The 17,542-nt window shown below is 34.5% G+C and overlaps 1 protein-coding gene across 5 annotated transcripts in view; it reads left to right on the top strand.

The window, feature by feature from the left end:
- LOC144847634 (adhesion G protein-coupled receptor L3-like) overlaps positions 1-17,542 on the top strand; it is a 40,622-nt gene that overhangs the window by 16,523 nt on the left and 6,557 nt on the right. For 4 of the 5 annotated variants that reach the window (XM_078704100.1, XM_078704104.1, XM_078704103.1 and 1 more), the window contains 11 exons: positions 226-284; positions 709-804; positions 1,248-1,301; positions 5,417-5,516; positions 8,451-8,582; positions 9,228-9,288; positions 9,767-9,884; positions 14,753-14,820; positions 15,320-15,443; positions 16,017-16,120; positions 16,640-16,745. In XM_078704100.1, coding sequence (XP_078560226.1) covers positions 226-284; positions 709-804; positions 1,248-1,301; positions 5,417-5,516; positions 8,451-8,582; positions 9,228-9,288; positions 9,767-9,884; positions 14,753-14,820; positions 15,320-15,443; positions 16,017-16,120; positions 16,640-16,745 — 1,022 coding nt within the window. The remainder of the gene's footprint in view (positions 1-225; positions 285-708; positions 805-1,247; positions 1,302-5,416; positions 5,517-8,450; positions 8,583-9,227; positions 9,289-9,766; positions 9,885-14,752; positions 14,821-15,319; positions 15,444-16,016; positions 16,121-16,639; positions 16,746-17,542) is intronic. The other variant, XM_078704102.1, reaches the window with a different exon arrangement.

Consider the following 17,542-nt stretch of genomic DNA (forward strand, 5'->3'; position numbering starts at 1 on the left):
GTATTCGACTGTTCACGCACTCGCAAACACCCCGCAGCCTGCTGCAGTGGGAATAGATAACTTCGAGGCTCGCATACAAACATCGAAGAGGATTTAAAGGAGGTGGTAGATCTGCTGATTATCTGATCAAAACAGTCGAGTCAAATACGTCTAATGGTAGTGTAGACATATCTTTAGACTAGTATTTTTGTGTGATTTATTTGTTTTTTTTTAATACTTTTCCAGTAACTGTGGATACAACAGCGTACATCTCTACGTCAATTTCCACGACGATACCAGACACGGTAATATATTAACTACACTTGTTTTGTTCTGAGATGGGAAAAGTATTGATTAAAGAATTATGTTACTATTCAGTTAATTTAAATTTATTCTAATAAATCTTCCAAAAATAAAAGATGAGGTAACAACAACAAAAATCATGAATAAAAATGATAAAAAAAAAAATAAAAACGAACCACAGAAGACAACAAAAGATTTACATTTTTTAATTGTTTTGTCTCGTGGTGTTAATTAAAATAATAATATATATAAAATCATAATTGCTCGCATCATCCGCGAAAATTAAAAATCTAATCTGTCCACACTATAATCAAAAAAGTGTTATGTGCCCATATATGGCGTCATTGTGTATATGGGCACACCACATTTTGTTGTCACATAGTTTGATAGTGTAGACAGAGTTTACAGTTAAATTATATTTTTTAGACTGTAAAACAAGATACAGAAGATAGGCTAAATGATTTGACAAGCTTGGCGAGTAGGGGGAACCTGTCGGTTGAAGAAGTTACGAGTGTCGGAGAAGTAAGTATTGGCCTAGGACTTTTTTTTCTTTTAGTTCTCGTGACGCGAGAATCCCTATTTCAGCTCAAACGAAGCTCATACTGGCATTCTGTAATTTGCCGTGGTGTTTCAATACTAATTTGCCGTGGTATTTTTGTCAAATTGCCGCGATGTTTTATTTTTAATTTGCCGTGATGTTTTATTTTAAATTTGTCGTGTTTTTTTTCAATTTGCCGTGGCTTTTTTCAAATTGCCGTGGCTTTTTTTGAAAAAATGGCCGTGATATTTTTTTGAAAGTTGTCATGACACTTATAGGCCACCGTACATATCTGTTTGAAATATTTACTGAGCCATAAATCATATAATATAATGAAAACTATGGAACACCAAATTTAGTTTAGTGTAAATGCCCTGTGTGATTGAGGGGTAAACTAATTGTGTATTGTTTCTTTGGATGTTTTTAGTCCGCCATGGATGCTGTACAAGTTGGTTTCAACTCTCCCACTTCTGATGATACGGTAAGTTTTGTTTTTATTTTAAACTATGTATCTTGCCTTCACAATATAAAAAATTACTTGCATGATGAAAACAAATGTGAAGTAAAGTTTACTGTCTGTACATCACTAATGTTACAGTTTATTTCAGTGAAACATAATCGAACAATAGGCAGTAGTATTAAGCGAATACATTAGAATATAAACGGGGGCCTCAAGTTGAGTAGCGACTCAAGTTGAGTAGCTACTCTAGAAGAAAGCGAGTCGATACCAAATTATAGTTCTATGTTTGAAAAACCTGTCTAGCCTAATTGAGCTCTTGCTATAATCAAAACAGGATGCTGAGCTTCTGAGATCAAAGAGTTTATCTGTGGCTGACACGATCAGTTCCACGCCCCTTAACAGCTACACAGCGCGCCACTAAGAATATGTAATTGTACAGTACTGTTGGTATTTGTCGCAGCCAGACATAAGATCAAAGGACTGGATGAGTTCTTGGCAAGGCGAGCTCAGTGTCCTGTTGTTAGATTGCCTTGCTATAAGTAATATTCTTATCACCGTGTATTAAGCTGCAGCCCAGGCTAGATGGTTTCATACAAATGTATTGTTACCCTGGTGTGCTACTTTTTCCAAACCTATGATCAAAATACAGGTTACTCAACCATTTAAATGTCGTGCCCATTGTAAATATAATGGTAAATTGCTATTACCATATTCATCGATACATCAATGTTTCAATCTAATGATTGATATCATGGTTAACGAACCAGTATAATAATGACAATGCGAGAGCTGTAACCCCCCATGTATGACGTAAGACGACCTCATTAACCAATGATAATATTAATAATATGTATTCTAATGATACACAGTTATAGCCGTCAAATTAGCCAAAACTGTTCTACCAAAAAATGTCTCCATCTCCAAAATATAATTTAAAATAACATCCCACAGGATCATTAGTTTAATTATCTTAATTATTTAATGTACCATTAGGCATTACTCATGTAATATAATATATAACTTCTAATAGGGTTTGGCGGCCTTTGCGCTGATAGTGGCATATCAAGGGATTGCTAAATGAGTGGCCAGTAACCTGCTTCGCGATGATATTTCTCCATCATAGAATGGCATACAAATTATTTGAATGGAACGTTATGATATATTTTCTGCTAGGGCCATTAATATTTTTAATTGATGATGTCAATGGTGTGTGTTGTTCCAGCTTTCCGTGAAAGGAGTTGAATTGCCTTCGAAACTTCCGATAGATTTTATAATGCGCAAATCTAGTAATCTAAAACATTTATCGACTCCCGTTTTCTGCAAGACTAAAATTGCTGAGGATTTGCCTTTACACCGTGTGGGACTACTTCGCGTGTTTTCACTGTAGCAGCTGTGTCGATATTGGATAAACTGAATGTGCTGATTAATGATTTTATACAGAAACGTGCTCATTATTTCTAAAAATTTAAACTCAATTTACTGGTTGTCATCCTGTAAATACGTATTTTCAGATGTGGCTAAAGTACGTACGCGTAAAGACAGTGTACACTGACTTTAAATAATGATTGGTTCACTAGAGGCGCAACAAAAGACGTAACGCAACGTAAGTGATTTGACCAATCACAAGCGATGACATTGCGTCTACGTTTTTGCGTTGCGTCTCTAGTGAGAACCAAGTTTTACAGGCACAGCGCGACGCCATTATGAGTTCTGATTGGCTATCATGTCTGCGCTTGCACCCGTTTAAGCTTGGTTTCAACTAGCGACGCAACGAAAGAAAATACCCTTCCAATCATTGTGTTTGCCCCCACCTGCGTGAAATCAAACCTGCGATTTTTTTCAGCACTGATGCGTCGTCGGTTCCCACTTGTGATTACGGAATACTGTACAGCACTTTGCGTCAATACGTCGCTGCGTTGCGTCGATAGTGAGAACCACGCTTTAACGACATTTTACCGTCCTTTGCTGTGGGCATTATTTTAATTGGCTAGAAATTGAACGTGATCTACGTGGGTTCGCAAAGCATAACATCCTTGATTGCCTGACATGCATCGTGTACCTTATTAAAATATGTATGATTTCACCATTTGTGCATCGTTGCATAACCTGCTTCGAGCTCTCTAAAAAAAAAAACACTTTAAAGTTTAGCAATCAAGGAACATGCATTATATCTCAAGGACACCCATTATGGATAAACAAATTTCAGACGATAATCGTTTTGATTTTAGCATGTTTACTTTTATTTCATGACCGGTGTGAACCAAAATGTAAGCTACTAAAGCGTGGTTCCCACTAGAACGCAACGTTGTATTGTATTGCGTAATCACAGTGGGAACCGACGACGCAATAGTGCTGCAAACATGGCAGGTTTGATTTCACGCAGGCGTTATAACACCTGATTTAAAAGGATGGGTTTAGTTTTCATCTTGCAATTTCTCATGCTGTTGCAATGTAAATTACAAGTTCCAATTTTTCTCACCATAAAATGTCACTACAGAAATGCATTAATGGAATTATCGAATCGGGATTTCTGACACATTTCAGTCTACAATTAACTATAGAAAAAAACTACTAAAAGGGTACATTTGTCGAATGATTGAATACTATAGTTTAACTTGTATTTCTAGCTTTATTCATACAGAGTATAATGGGTTTTTAATGTTAGCCCAGACAACCCACAAGGCTTGGTGGCTAAGGCCTAGTTTTAGACTGACGCCGAGTGACATTTCATAATCGGCCCAATGGGACTTATTAATTTAGTTCACTGATAGATTAATATTCACTTTTTTGTTTATATTAAATCCGCAACATCATCATTTAGGACATAAGGCTGGTTTTCTCATATAATTAAGTGCAAATCGTATTGTATAATTACTTAGTGAACTTAATTATTAATTGCAATCACGTTCTCAACAATTACAATGTCCTTTCCGTTTAGATTAGCGTACACTGAGCAATATGACTTTTCTTTTAAATACGAATATTGTTTATATATACATTTTACGCACAAAGTTTACGCACCCACCATTTACCGGTATGTCTCCGATGTAAAGTCAATGAACCACGGGCCCCGCAGTGCCTGGTTTTCTTTATTAAGCTTGGTTCCCACTAGGACGCAACGCAACGACGTAGACGCAACGTAAAGCAAGTTGACCTATCACAAGCGATTGTTCGAATATTCCATCGCTTGTGATTGGTCAAATCACTCGCGTTGCGCAACGTACTTACGTTGCGTCTCTAGTAGGAACCAAGCTTTAAGCTAACAACTCGTTATATAGCAACAAGCCGCAAGCATACAATTATGTTATAAGATCAGAAGAAAGATTGCAATGATTGACGGGAGTACACTTTTTGTACGCATGCGTAGAAACTTAACTAATTTAAATTAAGAAATACTGTACTCAGAAACCGATCGTTAAAACCTATTTGTTTATTTATAATTTTTTCCTCGATTTGTTTACTACTCAATACCAAAAGGAATTTAAATCATACGATTGTGATGAACAATAAAATACCAATTTATTATTTCTGGATACCATAGTAACACAGACATTGATGTTTTATGTACATGTAGATTATATTACTGTCCTTAAAAGGTATGGTTGCTTTTAAAAGGACAGACAAAATAGACGTATGTTGTTATATTCGATATCTTTATTCATTCAGTCAACAAATATACATTTCAGCATAAAACGGTGAATTGCAGTATTCGTACAAAAATGATTTATATTATATAGGCAAATTACACATATGAATTACAAAGAACAAACACAATTTTTTAAAAAGTGCAAACGATACACACTCAACATTTTTCAAATAATTACACAGATGTCTAAGATGTCAATATAAGGCCTACTCAAATTACACAAGTAGAAATATTACATATATGCATAAGTATTTAAACAAGGACATTTTATTTTCAAGTTCAATACTCCAATTTCTTACGATTCATAAAATCACGTACTACGGTATTTCCATGTTGTTAAAATAAAGATTTATAGTTGTACTAACCAGAGTAGACAGCAAACAATACGCGCGCGTACAACTACTGTAGTATCACTCCTTTGTACGCCGCGTTTTATAATTATCAATTTCTAAAATATGTATAATTTACCGAATGTACTTGGTTTGAACAGGATAAAATGGAAATAACACAACAGGTAGAATCTTTGTTCGTGGTTCTCTCAGAATCAGTGGAAGTTGGTGAATCATTAGTCATTTCTAAAGACAACATTGGTAAGTGAAAGCATGGGTTCAAATCCTTTCATAGATTATTGCAACTCTCTTTTTTTTGCCCTACCGAAATCTTTAATGAATCGACTTCAACGTCTCCAGAACACTGCTGCACGCATTTTAACTCTTACTAGAAGATCCTCACACATATCTCCTATTATATATAACCTCCATTGGCTACCTATTGACTCCCGTATAAAATATAAGATCCTTTTACTAACATTTAAAGCGCTACTTCTTAAACCACCTACTTATCTCCTTGATCTTCTTCCCTCCTACACCCCTCTTGCTTGTCTTCGTTCGGCTAATCAAAACCTACTACTTGTTCCTAGAATTAACACCAAATCTTATGGACAAAGGTCTTTTATGTTCTCTGCTGCTTCTCTTTGGAATTCTCTCCCTCGTCATTTTAATAAATCAACTTCTATTGCTATTTTTAAAAAAGAACTTAAAACGCATCTTTTTAACATCCAATATAAGCGCCTTTGATTTTTACTTCGGTTTAGTTGATTGGCGCTATACAAATACCTAAATTATTATAGATCAAATATATTTGAAGCTTTTAAATATGATGTTCATTAATGGCGTTTCTTTCATGAGCTCTGTCCACACTATCAAACTTTATGTATGATAGTGCCCATGAACATGATGATGTCATACCACTATATTTGAGCATAAATCATTACCATATTTGGGCACATCATATTTTTTGTCACATATAGTTTGATAACGTAGACAGAGGTTTACTTTCATTTTATTTTATTTATATTGTGTTTTATTTTTATGTTTTATGTAAAAGGGTCATGCAAAAACAGAATTGTAAACTTCTTTATGCAGGATCCTTGCCATTATATACTGAAATTGTAATTATAAACGATGACTAAATAAATGTGAATGAATGGAATAAATGAAATAGTACTTTGCTATAAATAATGTAAACATGGATTTTAAACCATGGTGTACAGGATCAACAACTTTACGTTCCATTCACTGGTCGAAATAATGCAAAACAATTTTCATTATCAGGAAACCATTCTCGCAATGGCTTTCTAGCTGTCAAACGTCTAGTTTCACCAGATAATTAATAGGCTTAATGTATTCATGCAGCCTAGTTTAATATTGAGAATGATTAAGTGAGACAACATGATTAAAATGAATCATATTACATTGCGTCCAGCTTAATTAATGATAGGCGCTTTAACACTGCTTCATTGTTATTCATTAACTTTTGCATTTGGTTTTATCAAGTATATTACCTTTTCACACACAAATATGTAAATGTTAAAATGTAAATTTACATGCAAAGGCCTAGATATATAGGCTTTCTTCTTACCGAGAAATAATTAATTTATAAACGATAAAGATGAGGAAATCTGTGGAAATGAAAAAAAGATTCTGCTTGATTGACAGGCATTATTCAACCATTAGGACCATTGAACCTTTCATAGTATATAGGCCTAGTTCAAATTCAATTGAATCAAATCTAAATTTAACTTTAAAATGTAAATATAATAAATATTCAATTTACATTTTGATTGGGCCATCGTCACTGAAAACAAAATCTTCCGTATTATCGTATTCCAAAACTAACTAAGATTTTGTTTGTTTCTGTTTCTTTTGTTGGAGTCTAACACTGTCTACATTATCAAACTTTATATGACAAACAAATGTGGTGTGTCGATATATGGACATGGTAATGTCATATCAATATCATATTTAAGAATATCACTCTACCATATTTGGGCACATCACACTTTTAGTCGGCTCACTATGTCGGTTGGTTGGTCGGTCGGTCGGTAAACACTAACTTGAGCACGCGACTGCAACCATGTATATGGCCATGTTTTTGTGTCAAAATAGTTTGATAGTGTAGACTTGTTTTTTTCTTTTTTGCACAGCCATTGTGTATGACGCAAACCATTCAACTGCGCTGCCTTTTATTATAGCAACATAATCTAACGAAGTGATTACGGCATCAACTTATAAATTTGAAAGCCGCTTTAATAATGCAGCCAATTTAGGTTGACTTCAATTAAAGTCAAAATTGTTCATCATTGGTGTTCCAGGCTTTAACTACCTTAATTAACAAAGAATATTGAGTCGATTGCACAGCCTATTCACGCGATAATAAAGCCACTGAACAACGGCTAGGTTATAAAATGTTTATCATTGATCTCATTATCGAGAAAGACAAAAATAACACATCGAATTCTCATATATTTACTTTTATTACTTCGTGCGAACAATTCATCACTCTACAGATACGACATTAAGTCTTTTATAAATTCGTAACTACGAGAAAAAAAACCCAACAAAAACTAACGCAATTAACGTGCATGTATTTACATGTATTACAATACTTATTCATCCTTTAAGTCTTTAAACGTTATCGGGGAATTATTAAGGTATTTTATTTTGCGTGACGACAATAAAGATGATGTGAGTTGTTTAATCGGGGATTGGAGACCGTAAATACCGTATATCCATGGATTGATGAATATCCATCATAGAACCCCTGCGTTGGGACAAACCTATTAAAGGACACTTCTGAAACGAATGAAGGACAATGTATGTTTTAACACTACCGCAATTCAGATGACACCTCTATTTAGGGGACACTTCTGAAACGAAGATTGACAATGTACTACACTAGTCTATGTTCAGAGGGAACTCTGATGGTCCCGAAGATGTCCTCTTAATAGGGTGTCTAATCATGTACAGCTGTTAGGCCTAGATATGTTTTATTTTCTGCATAGTCTTACTTTGAGATCGTTCTATTTTCTTCATTAGTCTGCAAAATAAATGAATTTCCTACATATACATTTTTCCCATTAAACCTCATTAGGATATTAGCTTTAAAATGTCTTAGAGCAATCAGCATTATTTTTCAAGGCCAGACAATAAGTTGTTTTTATTTATTTTTTTTTATGAATGAAGTTGCGGAACTGCATCATCTATCATCGCCCGAAGATCTGCAGGGCTTGCGATTTAATGCTCCTGGATACAACGCGACAAACTCCACACCACCCTCCCTGATATTTGAAAAGAACAAGGAGGGAATTACTGAAGGTAGGCCTATGACATAATTTATCCGATAGGCATGGGGGACCAGACAGAGATTACAAAGACAGATGAAATTGGAGTTAACAACACATAACTTCGAAATATTTTATTTATACTACGCGACCTCTTCAGTCAAACACTGGTCTCCCAGTGGGCCCAGTTATGATCAGTGGCTGTGTGTTCTAGTACACCAGGGTAACCCCCTACTCGTCTCGAAAGATGTACTAGGTTCTATAAAGTGCACATGAGCTAGATGTGTACACTTGACCTATGGTTTATAGTCCTTATCCGAGAAGAATTGTTCTACCACCAGAATCATGGAGTGACTGAGTCCTTGCAGATGTAATGGCTATGTAATTATGGTTCCACTGTCTTAACCGCTCGGCCACTCACTCACTCCCTTAACAGGATATGTTTTAAATAAATATAAAAAGTACAATGACCTTTAAATTACGTCAATTGAATCATAGGAACAACTATTGATAATTATTTGTTATTACTAGTACTAATTAACTGATTGATGTATGACTAATCGGTTGAACCAAAATAAAAGAATGAGGAAAGTGAATTAAGATGGTCATTTGGATCTTCTCACAAATTCAACTCCTAACCCACAAATACAATTACAATGTTTGTTTTTTAACACTATAGGTACTGATGTAAATGTAGCTGTTGTCTACTACGACCGTAAATTATTCGATTCTGGTAACAGGTAGGCCTAGAGTGATTAGTTTAATATCACACCACATAATATTCTATTATTGACTAACTTCTTCTCCTCATGCATTTTATTTGTATATTATTCATATAAAGCCAATAATCCGCTTGGTTGATGCTTCTATAGAAGTGGCAGGTGGGATAGCATATGTAATAAACAAATATAATAATATAGTAACCTCTATTAAGGAGATATTTTGTATATCTAACTCTTGGTTCCCACTGGGCCGTAACGCAAGAACGTAAACGTAACGGAAGCGAGTTGACCAATCACACGCGACTGTTCGAATAATCCATCGCTTGAGATTGGCCAAATGACTTTGCGTTGCGTTACGTCCTTGTGTTGCGTCTCTAATGGTAACCAAGCATTAAGGAGATATTTTGTTAGGTCCCTTAATAGGATACTGTATTTCCAAAACACCTTTTAATGTTATACTAAAGGCCTGTGAAAATCGTTTTTTTTCCTATTTCAGCAGTACTAAAGAAAATAGTATGGACCCAACAATGATCAGTGGGGTAATATCGGCAACAGCTTCATCAAAGAGAAACAAACTCCCGGTTTCAGTTAACTTTACATTGCCAATAGATAATGTAAGTTGGCCTACTTCTTATATTACATTCAGTCCAGTGGCGTAACGTAGAGACATGAGGCCCCTGTTTTTAGCCTTTTCGACATATTTAATGCCTGTTTTTTCCTCTGGGCACTGCTCAGGGGCACCTGGGTTTAGCCAGCGAGCGCTCATAGCCGTTACGCCACTGGTTCAGACAAAGTTTTCGCCAAAGAAAGAAAGCCGTATTGATCAAAATGGTGTAGCCAAAAACAAAAAACAAAATGGTTTCTTTACTCCAAATTTAGATTGACTAGCAGTATATGGCTAATCAACATTATTTTTTTAATGAAAATGTTTTCTGACGTTAAACATGTTCGTACCGCATTAGATATTATGTATACGGTATACCCGATATATTAAAAACATGCAAATCCTCTATTTGTTTTTGATTATTCCTGTCATTTGTTGCTCTTTTTTTCTGTTGATTGTTCAGCGCTTCGCAGCGCTCTGCATTTTAAATTGAACATTATTATGTATAGGCCTAACACGACTGTGGTGACTCCAACATATTATTACCACTACAGTATTTGGACACTAATTAAAAGACTATTCCAAAACAAATATAAATAAATTAGATAATGATTATGACATACAAGACTGAGCCACGCTCCATTAGCGAATGAAAATACTAAATACTCGCCTCGACATGAGGAGGAGGAGAACATTAACTGTTATAGCGTACGTTTACATTGCGATAATATTACGTCCATCAATTGCAACTTAAACAAACCCAGCCTGGTTTCAATTTTGATTTGAAGAATGACAAGATAACAGATTGTCTATTAAAAATGCCAATTGAAATGCATCTAATTCATCATTTTCGTTCGTAGTGTTTTTCAATTTATTCGTATTGAAAAGTTTTACAGCTTCAGCACCCAATCGAGTCTTTTATTTAGAAATTAAATAAAGTAATTGATGAAATAGAATTCCAACTTGGTAGGCCTATCATATGATTTTTTCATGTGGTTACAACAACTATACAACTATAACTTTATTTATGCACCCGATTCTTTGTACTGTATCTTCGCATGTGGCATTGTATGTCCAGTATACCATGAGGTGTTGTCGCTTTCTCGGTATACTGTATCTCTTATTTTTACAGAGTATATAAATGTTGTGACTTACAGTGTCAGACATATATCACATGTGTCCACACATGTGATATATGTCTGACACTGTAAGTCACATCATAAGCCTAACATAACATGTGACACTGTATTACAGTATTTGCCTATGATACTGTTCAAACACACTACTGAAAATCGGTTACTTTATCAACGAAAGCTATTAAAGTACTGTAGTACTGTATATAACAATTAGTCTTGATTGTCTTGAACGTACATAGACACAACATGCGCGCATTTTGTTATGCGTACGGTGCAAGTGTGATGATTAAACAAGACCATTTTAGCGTAAGAAAGTTTATTTGTAGTTATTGTATTATAACTATTATGATAATAATATGTAGGCATATTAAGGTTACCGTATAATATCACTGATCCGTATTGTAACAAACGGAAATTGAGAGATATTAAAATTCTCACTAAAATGGCTTTGTATAATTTATACATCTAAAAGGCGCTCCCATCTTGTGGTCGACGTTTTCCCTTGAAGAACATAGAACATAATTTATCTAATCATAAAATTCGGTCACTAACTTCTTTAGACATCAATAAAGTAGTCAATTATGAATACATTAATAGTCAAAATGCGGGACTTTCTACTTAAATTACAATTCAATCGTTTCCAGTGATATGTTATCTAACATCGATGCATCATGTGATATGTGATACTGTATTTAGTACACTGTATAAGCATAATGTTAATGTTTCCATTTGTGTAGCGCCATTTCAAAGAATCATTGCTCGTGGCGCTTTTCAACTATTATGCTTCGTGCTCCCCGGCCCTAAGGGTCACATCATGTCAGTGCTGCTAACAATTCTAGCGCTTTGCGCATACTAAAATAATAATTTTTTTCAAAGAATTAATTCGACACCAACTGCCTTAAAACTAAAAATACAATAGAACGTTTGTTCCTAATTCGTTTGTATCCATAAATTAATTGTTAGCAAGATACTTTTTAGAAGATTTATGCGGTCCTAGTTCGTGCTCGCCCGTTAGCAACCAGTTTGAATCGGTCTTGATTACGTTTTACCACGTATTTACACTGAACCAACAACGTAGTTCCATGAAATAAAATTGCCTTATGTTACAACAATTCAATGCATTTATTATACGGATGTAAGTAGTATTTGCTTCGATATTTGCGAATGCGTACTATACAGTTAGGCCTACGTTAAGTGAATGGAAATGTTCGTGGTCCAATGGCGCGGCATCTGTGTACTCGAGGTGTACCTGAGGAGTGCCCGAGGAGTACCCAAGGTGTACCCGAGTAGTAGAAGTACCGGTTATCAACGATATCCCATTTTTTGCATTTTGCAGTTTTGTTTTTGAGGTTTTGCTGATGAGTTTAATGAATATATGCATAATATACTGCAATAACTAATCTACCAATCATTTGTCAAACACAGTGGAAATTTACAGTCTTTTATAAAATCCTCTTAATTGTGGGATTTAGGGATTGAAATTCCGATGGAGATTGATCCATCAGAGTGTTTGCAATCCGATTTGCTGTCGTGGAATATTTTATAAATGACATTACCTATCATTTAGAATAGGTACTAGAGAAGTTGTATCATCTTGTCTTGTTTTCGCTTTAAGCGACTAACGTGACAAGATTTTTTATTCTGTAGTTAAGTTTTCTATCATTATTTCTCTCTTATTTCGTATTTTGAATTTGTATTAAATAAACGTCGTGAATTGAGTTGTTTTGTAATCAAAATCCGTAAGAATTTCAACGCGCTTCGTGATTTTAATATTCAGTCAATGATTTTGAATTAAGGTTTATGCTGCAGGCGACGGGTCGAAACGCTTTAATACATGTTGCCAAAATGTATGTTATTATACATAACTGAATAAATAGATTGCTTATTGCTATATTAGATAATATTATGTTGAATACTAACCTTACCTTGAGTTGTGCACCCAATAAGACATGACATCATGTGACGCTCTCTTCTTCTTCTCTTCTTCTCTTCTTCTTCTCTTCTTCTTCTCTTCTTCTTCTTCTTCTCTCTCTTTCACTTCACACTTCCTTCTCTTTTAGACTTCCCACCTTCCACACTCACTCCCTCCTTCAACCTTTTGCACACCCTCTCTTTCCCTTTCCTTTCCTGTCCTCTCTTTCCCTTCCCCACTTTATCCTCCCCCTCCTTCCCCATCCCTCCCTTCCAAACTTTCACCTCCCCTTCCCACTTTCTTCCTTCCCAATTCTCACTCCTTCCTTCCCCACTTCCTCTCTTTACCCATTCCCCACTTCCTCTCCTTACCCATTCCCCACTTCCTCTCCTTACACATTCCCCACTTCCTCTCCTTACCCATTCCCCACTTCCTCTCCTTACCCATTTTCCACTTCCTCTCCTTACCCATTCCCCACTTCCTCTCCTTACCCATTCCCCACTTCCTCCTCTTTTAGTTTGTTGTTGTTGTTTATTAGTTTCCACAAATAATACAATAATAATTTTCTTAATAAATCATTAAATATTTATAAATGTGGATGGTGGTCACAATAAGTCTAGGAGTAGACTTTAAACACAGGCCACCATTAACATAATATAAAAAAAAACATTACAATGCGATTATATTACTCTTTACCAATTACCAATTACCCTTCCTCTCCCTGCCAATTGAGCAACGTCAGCACAATTACTAATGACTTTAATGTATAACGTCATTTCGTTTAGATTAGTGACCTCTAAACGATCGTAGCCTTTAATCAAAGAGTTGATGACCAATATTTGATTAATTAATTGTTGGAGATTAGTTAAGTGAATCATTTATCATCAACAAAGGCAATTGTAGCATTCATTAGTGCTTGATGAAATATTGTATCTATTATAGCCTAAAACGACGTCTTTAGAGACACTGATTGATATATTTGTCAAATTAATTGCACTAAATAATTTGGAAAACATTTAACAAAATGAACAGGTCAATTAGTGTTGTATTCACAATTACGCATCCTCGGTACGGTATCAATATTGTTTGTTTTAGTTATGTTTTTATATATTTAGGCAAATTGCCAAGGATAACAATATCTTATTAGTAGTCTTTGGGAGTGGAGTTATAAATTGTCATCGGTATTATAGAAAAAATCATAACACTGACAGTACATGAACCCAGGACCCTTGGATTGGTAGCCAAGCATCATTAACCACCAAGTCCGTTAGCATAGGCGAATTCTTTGATACAGCATCACTAATTGTTTAACACAACACCCTGTACCATAGACCCTAACATATCCCTTAGCCTAACCCTCCGTGATACATGAAATTTGCCTACGATACTGAACAAAATGGTAATATGTCAATTACGTGAGGTTAGAAAATTGTATGTAGAAATATTGTTTCCATTTATTTGCATGCATTACGATTTCAAACACGTATTATATTCTGAAAGCAAACTATACTTCATAATAGTCAAATTCAATAACTATTTCGTTCTTTTGTGTCTTATTTGAATTGTATTATTAAATTACCGTACACTCGCTCATCAATCAACATTATGTAAATTATTAGTTTTTACAATATTCCGCAACGTAATGTTGAAAACCCTTTTCACAGTTTGCCTGATTAGATCAAATCAGAGTATTTTTCTGAATGTTACAGTGTACAACCAATTTTTTACACATTTTCCTTTCAAAATCTGAATTTTACACTGTACAACCTAATATTGTAAGCCTACATCTTTCTCATTTCAAAATATAATTTTTTTAAAATTAATCTTTAGGTTCCGAACAGTTGGAATGATTCTTATATCGTGGAGACAGTCTGTGCGTTTTGGAATGTTGCGGCAAGGTAAATTCTTTTTTATTTAATGTATCATTCCTCAGCGGAAACCACTCGTCCGCTCCGCGTTGTGTGTATAAATGATAATAAGGAATATTAACATAGATTCTATATTTTTATTACCGTTACCGCTCGTCTGTGTAAATTGGCCTTAAAGTGGTAAATTTGCACGAATCATCTAGAGTACACTCTACTTACTCCTAGAGGATGAGCCCAGCCTTATTCTTAAAAGATGAGTCCAACTTTATTGTTAAAGGATAAGTCTAAACCTTATTTTTTAGAAATGAAATGATTGACTTTAAATCAAAGTGTCTTTAACTTTCGTATTCTTATTGAATGTTATATTCGGACTTATATGACCCTCCCCCCCACATGATTACTTAATTGTATTTATTATCCTGTAGGCCTATGTTATTATATTGTGGAAATAAAATTCAATTGAAATTGAAACTTAGATTTCACTAAAATTCACTGAATTAGAAATGTGATCGATTTGTTTTTGTTTCAGTGACTGGTCAACGGATGGTTGCTATGCCGTGTCTGGTAATGATGTATCTTCGTCTGCAGATACAACGTGCTTTTGTTCGCACACAACAAACTTCGCCGTCCTCATGCAGGTGTCAGACGTGCCGGTGAGTAAAAATATTGACAATTAGCTTAGTTATTATATTACAATATTATATTACAAAAATAGTTTCGATATGTCAAGTAAACTTTTTTTTTTCTTTTTTTTAAATATTTTTTTGTTTGTTTGTTTTTTCTTTTTTCTATATTTTTGTGTTTGTTTTTTTTTTCTTTTTTAAAATATTTTTTTGTTTGGTTTTTTTTTTAAATTTTTTTTTATATTGTCTGCTCCTGAGTACCGGTAATTAAACTGGCACTAATATGATGCATTTATCTGTTGTTATTAAAAGTTGTATTAATAATTTAATGACGTGTACATTTGCAATCCCTATTTTATTTATATTGTTATTTTGTATTTCCAAAAGGAAAGTACAAACACATAAGCTATTTCTGTCGAAAATCCAGTTTAATACAGTAGAACTCCACATTCTTTACCCAATAAAGTGCCCACTAAAAATAATTATTATCACTGAATAGGGGTTGGCCGTAGTGTTAAAACATTATATTTCCTCTCATTCGTTCTACCGTATTGACAGAATAATAGCCTAGTACAATCATCTTTAATTTTCATTATAAATAAGATTGATGGTAAACACGAAGCTGCATTGGGCTGGATTACACGGATAGGATGTAGCATATCGCTGGCTGGTCTGTTCATATCACTTGCTGTTTACATGTATCTAGAGTAAGTTATCAGCATCCTCATCAATAATTATCAACAATCGCTCATCGTCATAAATCGTCATAATCAAAGTTCTCAAGTTACCATCTCATCAACTGCATTACTCGTCAAGTTGTCATCTACTGCATCCCTCATTGTCAAGTTTGTCATCCACTTCCTCGTGTTGACATCGTTATCCTCCACATATTATCGTCATCATTTTCAAACCGAACACATCGTTATTATACCGAACTCATCATTATCATCCCGGACTCATCATTATCATCCCGGACTCATCATTATCATCCCGAACTCATCATTATCATACCGAACTCATCATTATCATACCGAACTCATCATTATCATACCGAACTCATCATTATCATACCGAACTCATCATCATAATCTTAATTCAAACCATATCATTCTTATATTGCTTATAATGGCGTTAACGACAGAGATGAGGATGATTAAAATGTTATGCCATGACAACCTTTTCGTTTTGTTATTATAAAGTATGTTAATTAATTTCTGTATTTTCAGAGATCTTCGAAAATTAGAACGAAATTTAATCCACATTAATTTGATGGTCAGTTTAATTGTTGTACAACTTCTGTTCTTGCTGGGGATTGAACGTACACAAAATGAGGTAATACAACATAATGCTCATCCCCTTACTAACCTTTTAAAACACAAAAATATGCTTCGGTAAACACTACTACACACGCACCGGATCATTTTAACTTAACCGAATATTTATAAGTTGCAAAAGACGCGATGTTATAGATATAAATAGAATATTCTTCTGCTATTGCAAACATATAATACTTTACGATGTTGTATTCCGACTATTAACTTTCTTTGTTTCATTTGTTAAAATATTTGTTTTTTTAATTTTGCATATTATAAATAATGTATCGATTGCTGACAAAAGTTGATTAACCAGGCCCATTAAAACATCGTATATGTGCAACTTAAATGTATGTCGTTTCCAACGGCAATTTTGATGCATTAACTTTTGAAATGATTGCTTTTCCCAGCAAAAAAAACCCCCAAAATTAAAATTATGTCATCTATAATCGGATAACAAAAATCTAGACAACAGAATGGCAATGGTTTTATCGCACGCAGACGATATGTATCTATCACGCAATGTGCTGTTTTTGTACAATTTGAGCTTTGTAATTTATCATTCCAAGTTAAATGCGTGTGGATGATCGGCCCTCGGGGAATCCGTTGAATAATACGAGGGATTATAAATGAATGAATGAATGTATCAGACGTCTCATTTATGAATAATAATAACATGAATGGGCATCGTTTTCAACAACAAATCTATGTCAGTTTTTATAGGTAAATTTTCACGGCGATAAACAAATAATTACAAATAAAAGGGTCTTGTTAATGATTGGTCTAATGTTGATCGGGTCTTGTTAATGATTGGTC

This window comes from Antedon bifida, chromosome 7, assembly GCF_963402885.1.
Source record: "Antedon bifida chromosome 7, ecAntBifi1.1, whole genome shotgun sequence".
NCBI lineage: Eukaryota > Metazoa > Echinodermata > Crinoidea > Comatulida > Antedonidae > Antedon > Antedon bifida.